Raw genomic sequence first — 10,235 nt, forward strand, 5'->3', positions numbered from 1 at the left:
TTTTTCCATCCACCCATAGACCAATAAACGTGGATTTTTTAAATAATTTTTTCCACAGACCCATAGACCAATAAACGTGGATTTTTTAAATATTTTTTTCCATCCACCCATAGACCAATAAACGTGGATTTTTTAAATAATTTTTTCCATCCACCCATAGACCAATAAACGTGGATTTTTTAAATAATTTTTTCCACAGACCCATAGACCAATAAACGTGGATTTTTTAAATATTTTTTTCCATCCACCCATAGACCAATAAACGTGGATTTTTTAAATAATTTTTTCCATCCACCCATAGACCAATAAACGTGGATTTTTTAAATAATTTTTTCCATCCACCTATTGACCAATAAACGTGGATTTTTTAAATAATTTTTTCCATCCACCCATAGACCAATAAACGTGGATTTTTTAAATAATTTTTTTCATCCACCCGTAGACCAATAAACGTGGATTTTTTAAATAATTTTTTTCATCCACCCATAGACCAATAAACGTGGATTTTTTAAATAATTTTTTTCATCCACCCATAGACCAATAAACGTGGATTTTTTAAATAATTTATTTCATCCACCCATAGACCAATAAACGTGGATTTTTTAAATAATTTTTTTCATCCACCCATAGACCAATAAACGTGGATTTTTTAAATAATTTTTTTCATCCACCCCTCAAAAAATAAACGTGGACAATAAACGTGGATTTTTTAAATAATTTTTTTCATCCACCCCTCAAAAAATAAACGTGGACAATAAACGTGGATTTTTTAAATAATTTTTTTTCTTCCACCCATAGACCAATAAACGTGGATTTTTTAAATAATTTTTTTCATCCACCCCTCAAAAAATAAACGTGGACAATAAACGTGGATTTTTTAAATAATTTTTTCCATCCACCCATAGACCAATAAACGTGGATTTTTTAAATAATTTTTTCCATCCACCCATAGACCAATAAACGTGGATTTTTTAAATAATTTTTTCCATCCACCTATAGACCAATAAATGTGGATTTTTCAAATAATTTTTTTTCGTCGACCAATAGACCAATAAACGTGGATATTTTAAATAATTTTTTCCATCCACCCATAGGCCAATAAACGTGGATTTTTTAAATAATTTTTCCATCCACCCATAGGCCAATAAACGTTGGTTTTTTAAACAAATTGTGAAGCACGTCAATTTTTAAAATATTTTAAATTAATTTTTCAAACATCCTCAGACCTGTAAAAGTGATGTTTTTAAGCAATTGTTTTTAGGGAACAAAATAAACTTTTAAATAACAATCAGATCCAACGTGGCCAATAGAACAATTATTTCAAAATGTTTTAAATTTTCAAAATATTTTAATATTTTAAATAATATTTTTAAACATTAAAAAAAAACCCTCTTAACGGTCTTCTATGAATGGACGACCTCCTGATAATCTTCTGTGTACGAAATGAATACACTTACAGAACATTAGTTGTTAGTAACTTGAAATATAAATATTCTGTTAAATAAAATCTAAAGCTTTGATCAACACCATCTAGAGGCAGCTTTTAGAGTAATATGTTTGTTTCTATTTGTTCAATAATCATTTCCAATAATCAAAGATATGTTGATAAGAGTACTTTCTACGTGAACGAGAATTCTTTTCCCACTCAAATTTTACTAACAAATACAAAGATAAAATTTCTTATATTTGGGTAGATGGTGTTGATTGGCTTGCTGTCTTTAAAATCCTCTGATAATAGCATGTGTACCCTACAAAGTGACATATCGGCCTGTTTGTTTTCGTAGACCCATTGACCAATAAACGTGGATTTTTCAAAGATTTTTTTCATCCATCCAAAGACCACTAAACGTGGATTTTTTAATAAATTTTTTTCATCCACCCAAAGACCAATAAACGTGGATTTTTTAAATAATTTTTTTCGTCCACCCAAAGACCAATAAACGTGGATTTTTTAAAGAATTTTTTTCAACTACTCAAAGACCAATAAACGTGGATTTTTTAAAGAATTATTTCATCCACCCAAAGACCAATAAACGTGGATTTTTTAAAGAATTTTTTTCATCCACCCAAAGACCAATAAACGTGGATTTTTTAAAGAATTTTTTTCATCCACCCAAAGACCAATAAACGTGGATTTTTTAAAGAATTTTTTTTCAACCAGCCAAAAAGCAATTATGGTGGATTTTTTAAAGAATTTTTTCATCCACTCAAAGACCAACAAACGTGGATTTTTTAAAGAATTTTTTTCATCCACCCAAAGACCAATAAACGTGGATTTTTTAAAGAATTTTTTTCATCCACCCAAAGACCAATAAACGTGGATTTTTTAAAGATTTTTTTTCATCCACCCAAAGACCAATAAACGTGGATTTTTTAAAGATTTTTTTTCATCCACCCAAAGACCAATAAACGTGGATTTTTTAAAGAATTTTTTTCATCCACCCAAAGACCCACAAACGTGGATTTTTTAAAGACTTTTTTGTATCCACCCAAAGACCCATAAACGTGGATTTTTTAAAGAATTTTTTGTATCCACCCAAAGACCCATAAACGTGGTTTTTTTTAAGTATAAAGGGGTGTAGGGTAAATATTGTTCGCTTCGATGAGAATTAACTGACCATAATATTTGAAATATGTTTACAAAATCGATTACGTTGTTGAATATTATCAACCCAAATATGTTTTTTTTTAAAAGATAAACAACTCATACACCCACTAAGTGCGTTTGTGCTTGAACTTTGATTTAATTGTTCTACATTTGTGGTACAAATAAATCATTTTTATGAACAAGATTAATCTGGACATAGATTCTTAACACATTATTTAATTTCCTAGGCTCCTTATCGGACTTGAACAAAATATTCAAAATATTTCCTCATCATAGAAATCATGGACCGTTTTATGTGTTTTGCTATTTTTATATGTTGCTCAACGCCTTCGCTAGAGTACTTTTTTGCGCTATCTTTCATCCGATATAGGCCATAAAATATTTATGGAGCCACTCATTAAAAACTGTTCTTTAACGTAACTGTTATAATTTGAACAAATTGATTGATTGGCCGGCCTATAGACGTATTTTTGCCAGTCGTTCAACTCTTTAGTCATTGAGCAGATGAATATTTTACGGGAAGTTTGAACACAAAATCGCAAAGCAGAGGATATTTGCAGAACAAATATTGTATCCAAAAGATAAAACATCTAAATTGTTTAATGGTTAAGAAATGTGTAAGTGCCGTAGTGAAAAAACGAATTAAATTAAGCCATTCTTGTAAAGAAACAAAGTTAAGTAGAATAGCAAAATAGTTTCCTTTGTTTTGCCGGTAAATTGTGAATTTGCAAACACGACAAAATACTAAAGATTACACCTATCACAATCTCATAATCTTCAGGCGATTATCGCCCCAAAAGATAAGCGTGTGACGAACTAAGGGAGGCAGCGAATTTTGTGATATGAATGTTTTGTTTTCCATATACAATATTTTTTAATGTTATGTTTTGTTTTTAAATTTCATCAATGTTGTGAAAGAATGTTCTAACGACAAACAACGTGAATTTTTTTAAATAATTTTTTCCATGCACCTGTGGAACAATAAACGTGGATTTTTAAATAATTTTTTCCTTGCACCTGTGGAACAATAAACGTGGATTTTTTAAATAATTTTTTCCATGCACCTGTGGAACAATAAACGTGGATTTTTTAAATAATTTTTTCCATGCACCTGTGGAACAATAAACGTGGATTTTTTAAATAATTTTTTCCATGCACCTGTGGAACAATAAACGTGGATTTTTTAAATAATTTTTTCCATGCACCTGAGGAACAACAAACGTGGATTTTTAAAATAATTTTTTCCATGCACCTGTGGAACAATAAACGTGGATTTTTTAAATAATTTTTTCCATGCACCTGTGGAACAATAAACGTGGATTTTTTAAATAGTTTTTCCCTGCACCTGTGGAACAGTAAGCGTGGATTTTTAAATAATTTTTTAGATCTATGATAATTTTTTATATTTTTTAGGTCTATGGAAGGATGGGAAATATTATTTAAAAATCCACGTTAATTATGGATAAAAAAAAAATTATTTAAAAATCCACGTTAATTATGGATAAAAAAAAAATTATTTAAAAATCCACGTTAATTATGGATAAAAAAATTATTTAAAAATCCACGTTAATTATGGACAAAAAAAATTATTTAAAAATCCACGTTAATTATGGATAAAAAATTATTTAAGAATCCACGTTTATTGGTCAATGGGTGGATAGAAAAAATTATTTAAAAAATCCACGTTAATTATGGATAAATAAAAATTATTTAAAAAATCCACGTTAATTATGGATAAATAAAAATTATTTAAAAATCCACGTTAATTATGGATAAAAAAATTATTTAAAAATCCACGTTAATTATGGATAAAAAAAATTATTTAAAAATCCACGTTAATTATGGATAAAAAATTATTTAAGAATCCACGTTTATTGGTCAATGGGTGGATAGAAAAAATTATTTAAAAAATCCACGTTAATTATGGATAAATAAAAATTATTTAAAAATCCACGTTAATTATGGATAAAAAAAATTATTTAAAAAATCCACGTTTATTGGTCTATGGGTGGATGGAAAAAATTATTTAAAAAATCCACGTTTATTGGTCTATGGGTGGATGGAAAAAATTATTTAAAAAATCCACGTTTATTGGTCTATGGGTGGATGGAAAAAATTATTTAAAAAATCCACGTTTATTGGTCTATGGGTGGATGGAAAAAATTATTTAAAAAATCCACGTTTATTGGTCTATGGGTGGATGGAAAAAATTATTTAAAAAATCCACGTTTATTGGTCTATGGGTGGATGGAAAAAATTATTTAAAAAATCCACGTTTATTGGTCTATGGGTGCATGGAAAAAATTATTTAAAAAATCCAAGTTTATTGGTCTTTGGGTGCATGGAAAAAATTATTTAAAATATCCAGGTTTATTGGTCTCTGAATGGATGGAAAAAATTATTTAAAAAATCCACGTTTATTTGTCTTTGGGTGCATGGAAAAAATTATTTAAAAAATCCACGTTTATTGGTCTATGGGTGGATGGGAAAATTATTTAAAAAATCCACGTTTATTGGTCTATGGGTGGATGGGAAAATTATTTAAAAAATCCACGTTTATTGGTCTATGGGTGGATGGGAAAATTATTTAAAAAATCCACGTTTATTGGTCTTTGGGTGCATGGAAAAAATTATTTAAAAAATCCACGTTTATTGGTCTTTACGTGCATTAAAAAAAAATTATTTAAAAAATCCACGTTTATTGATCTTTGGGTGCATTGAAAAAATTATTTAAAATATCCACGTTTATTGGTCTTTGGGTGCATGGAAAAAATTATTTAAAAAATCCGCGTTTATTGGTCTTTGGGTGCATGGAAAAAATTATTTAAAAAATCCACGTTTATTGGTCTATGGGTGGATGGAAAAAATTATTTAAAAAATCCACGTTTATTGGTCTATGGGTGGATGGAAAAAATTATTTAAAAAATCCACGTTTATTGGTCTATGGGTGGATGGAAAAAATTATTTAAAAAATCCACGTTTATTGGTCTATGGGTGGATGGAAAAAATTATTTAAAAAATCCACGTTTATTGGTCTATGGGTGGATGGAAAAAATTATTTAAAAAATCCACGTTTATTGGTCTATGGGTGCATGGAAAAAATTATTTAAAAAATCCAAGTTTATTGGTCTTTGGGTGCATGGAAAAAATTATTTAAAATATCCAGGTTTATTGGTCTCTGAATGGATGGAAAAAATTATTTAAAAAATCCACGTTTATTTGTCTTTGGGTGCATGGAAAAAATTATTTAAAAAATCCACGTTTATTGGTCTATGGGTGGATGGGAAAATTATTTAAAAAATCCACGTTTATTGGTCTATGGGTGGATGGGAAAATTATTTAAAAAATCCACGTTTATTGGTCTATGGGTGGATGGGAAAATTATTTAAAAAATCCACGTTTATTGGTCTTTGGGTGCATGGAAAAAATTATTTAAAAAATCCACGTTTATTGGTCTTTACGTGCATTAAAAAAAAATTATTTAAAAAATCCACGTTTATTGATCTTTGGGTGCATTGAAAAAATTATTTAAAATATCCACGTTTATTGGTCTTTGGGTGCATGGAAAAAATTATTTAAAAAATCCGCGTTTATTGGTCTTTGGGTGCATGGAAAAAATTATTTAAAATATCCACGTTTATTGGTCTATGGGTGGATGGAAGAAATTATTAAAAAAATCCACGTTTATTGGTCTATGGGTGGATGGAAGAAATTATTAAAAAAATCCACGTTTATTGGTCTATGGGTGCATGGAAAAATTATTTAAAAAATCCTCGTTTATTGGTCTATGGGTGCATGGAAAAAATATTTAAAAAATCCACGTTTATTGGTCTATGGGTGCATGCCAAAAATTATTTAAAAAATCCACGTTTATTGGTCTTTGGGTGCATGGAAAAATTTATTTAAAAAATCCACATTTACTGGTCTTTGGGTGCATGGAAAAAGTTATTTAAAAAATCCACGTTTATTGGTCTTTGGGTGCATGGTAAAAATTATTTAAAAAATCCACGTTTATTGGTCTTTGGGTGGATGGAAAAAATTATTTAAAAAATCCTCGTTTATTGGTCCAGGGGTGGATGGAAAAATTATTTAAAAAATCCACGTTTATTGGTCTTTGGGTGCATGAAAAAAATTATTTGAAAAATCCACGTTTATTGGTCTATGGGTGCATGGAAAAATTATTTAAAAAATCCTCGTTTATTGGTCTATGGGTGCATGGAAAAATTATTCAAAAAATCCACGTTTATTGGTCTATGGGCGGATGGAAGAAATTATTAAAAAAAATCCACGTTTATTTGTCTATGGGTGGATGGAAAAAATTATTTAAAAATCCACGTTTATTGGTCCGCTTTTTAAAAATCCAGGTTTAGTGGTCTGTGGGAAAAAAATTACCGCTTCCAAATTCAAATTTTAATAAATAATTAATTTTCTTTTTTCCCTTTCAGTTAATGTCCTGATGAAATCAAATAATTCCTGTAGCCTCCTCCACCTAGTCATAGTTACATTCGTTTCTATTTTAACTTCCGTCCATGGCCAACAGGAGGCCCCCTTTGACCCGGACTCTTTGTGCCCCATGGTGGCTGTGGGTACAAAAATAAAAGATCCCCGCTATTGCAATGTCTATGTAGAGTGCAACAATGCCACCTATGTAGAGGGCTCCTGCGGTGAGTTATATTTTGATGCCGAGCTGGGAGAGTGTGTTGACCCCGCCGACACTATATGCCTTTCCAGTCAACCATGTATTGGTAAAAGTGGTGCATTCGTTTCGGATCCATATTCATGTCAACACTACTACTATTGTGTCAATGGTGTTGGTACTCGAGGCACCTGCAACGAGGGTATGTTCTTCAATTCCGAGACAGGATTATGTGTACGCGATTTCCCCTGTAAAATAACCATGTATCCTGAGGACTATTGTAATATGTTTGCCGAGGGTGTGTTCATAAAGGTACCGCGATCATGTAGAGCTTATCAAACTTGTTGGCGTTCCCAGCTAATAAATGGCACCTGCCCTGGGGGCTTGTTCTTTAATGCCTATCTGGGGGTTTGTGATGATCCCCAAAATGTCCAATGTGATGAGGTGAAACCTGAAATCCCCGAATATGTAGAATGTCGGGTAAATAATGAATTTATCTCCGATGGCATCAACTGTGATGGTTATTATTATTGTCAACTTAAAGCGGATGGAGAGTTTCAAATGATTCATGGCACCTGCCCGCGAGGGCGATTTTTTGACAATGGTGAATGTGTACCACGCTCACATACAAAATGTGACCGTAATCGTTGTGTTGGTATGGGCTATGATTATATGCAAATGGTGAATATTGCGGGTGATGGTTGTCGTGGTTTTGCCCTATGCCAGAGGGGTGAAGAAATTGGCCGGTCACAATGTCCCGAGGGCCAGTATTTTGATGAATGGGAACAATTTTGTGTTGAGGAGGAGGTGGATTATGAGGCTTGTAAAACTGAGGAGGTGACTACAGGGGTGCCAGTGGAGCCAACGACGACGACGACAACAACAACGATGGCAACAACACCATCAACCACAGTCAGTGGAGAATCAACAGTTTCTACAAACATCTCAACTACACCAACTTCCACTACAACCTCTTCCGGTACAACAACTACAACTCCAATAGCTTCCACAACGACTACAACTGCAACAACAACTACTGCCACCACATCCACTACAACCACAACAGTCCCAACATTGCCTACCACCACAACAACTCTATCTCCGTAACCTAAACATTTATTCCGAATTTAAAAAAAAAATGTACAAATTTTAATTTTTAAAAATAATTCCTATAATCTTTTTTTCGGCGCCTAATATTTTGTTTTTATCAAAATATTGCCTATAGTCAATTCCACAATCTTATCGCACACATCCATCCCATGTGGATAAAATAAACAAATATCAAAGCTTTGTATCAAATGCTTGGTTTTATCAGAATTCTAGAAACAAAAATATACATACATTTACACATACACAAATTAAACATTATAAAAAACACACAATACAATGTTGTTGTTGTCATTTTATTATTTATTATTTTATTATAACAATGACGTTGTTGACAAATGATAAAAGATTGATAAATGGGTTTTTTTCAAGATTTGGTACTTTTTCCGGAAAGTGGTGAAATCTCCTTCAATACTAAATATTAGGGGGATGATGCCAAGGGAGAAAATATTCTAGATGAAATTTCACTATGAGTCCTGGAACAAAAGAAATCTGTAAATATAATATTTGCCTATAAAATACCGTTAACAATTAGACCCTTTGGAAATCAATGTTGTTTTTGGTCATTTTGGGATATTTGTGAAAAACGTCCAAAATCTCCCTGAATTCTACACTTTGGGAGGTTGAAGTCAAAGACAAAATTTTACTACATTTAATTTTACTAGGGGTCACTGAAAAAGAAAAATCTCTATATATTGTATAATTATATAAAAAATCGAAACCAATTTGGATGCACAGAAAAATCTTGTCACTGGGTAGTTTCTTAGGTCATTCGAAAAAATGCCTTTTAGTGACACCACCATTTGTTATAGAGGGATGGTGCCAAAGAGAAAAATATTCTTCATCAAATTATATTATAGGCCACCGAACAAAGAAAATCCGTTGTTTTATGAGATATCAATGAAATGCCACTAACAATGTGAACACCATATTTATTAAAATTTTTGGGCAATTCTGGTACATTTTTTAAAAAGTGCCAAAATCGGTTTCATTACTTTATGTTAAAGGGGTGATGCCAAGGGGAAAAATGTTCTACGTCAAATTTAATTAACGCTTCTCGAACAAAAGAAATCTGTAAATATAATATGCATCTATAAAAAATCGTTAACAATTTGTCCCATACAAAAACAAATGATTTTTGGGCATTTTTGGAACACTTAAAAAAAAGGGCCAAAATTTTGCCTAATGCCTTTGTTTGGGAGGTCGATGTTAAAGACAAAATTATTCTGCTTCTAATTTCACTAAGGGCGTATGAGTAAAAAACTCTCTATGTACTTTATAACTTTAGAAAAAATTGAAATCAATTTGGGTATATAGAAAAAACGTCTAGTTAGGACAATTTCCTAAGACATTTCAGTTAACGGCTGTTTGCCCTACAATACTTCATTATAAAGGGATTGTGCCGAAGAAAAAAATATTCCCCATCAAATTCCACTATAGGCCACGGAAGAAAGGAAATCCTTTACTTTATTAGATATCAATGAAATACCACTAACAATGTGAAGACCATATTTATTAAATTTTTTGGGCAATTTTGGTACGTTTTTCAAAAAGTGCCGAAATCGGTCTCATTACTTTATGTTAGAGGGTGATGACAAGGCGAGAAATGTTCTACATCAAATTTAACTAATAGTTCTCGAATTAAAGAAATCTGTAAATATAATATGCATCTATAAAAAAATCGTTAACAATTTGTCCCATACAAAAAAAAAAAAATGATTTTTGGGCATTTTTGGAACACTTCGGAAAAAGGGCCAAAATCTTGCCTAATACCTTTATTTGGGAGGACGATGTCAAAGACAAAATTATTCTACATCTAATTACACTAAGTATTTTTGACTAAAAAAATTTTCTATATATTTTATAAATTTAGAAAAAATTAAA

General features: G+C 31.0%; 1 protein-coding gene across 1 annotated transcript; it reads left to right on the forward strand.

Annotated features, from left to right (window-relative positions):
- Nucleotides 1-3,080: 3,080 nt before the first annotated feature.
- On the forward strand, nt 3,081-8,435 carry LOC141402816 (peritrophin-44-like). The gene is made up of 2 exons (XM_073984801.1): nt 3,081-3,225; nt 7,054-8,435. The coding sequence occupies exons 1-2, from the start codon at nt 3,222-3,224 to the stop codon at nt 8,349-8,351; spliced, it is 1,302 nt and encodes a 433-aa protein (XP_073840902.1). The 5' UTR covers nt 3,081-3,221; the 3' UTR covers nt 8,352-8,435.
- Nucleotides 8,436-10,235: the final 1,800 nt, after the last annotated feature.

This window comes from Musca autumnalis, unplaced genomic scaffold (assembly GCF_047663935.1).
Source record: "Musca autumnalis isolate F117 unplaced genomic scaffold, ASM4766393v1 scaffold_4, whole genome shotgun sequence".
NCBI lineage: Eukaryota > Metazoa > Arthropoda > Insecta > Diptera > Muscidae > Musca > Musca autumnalis.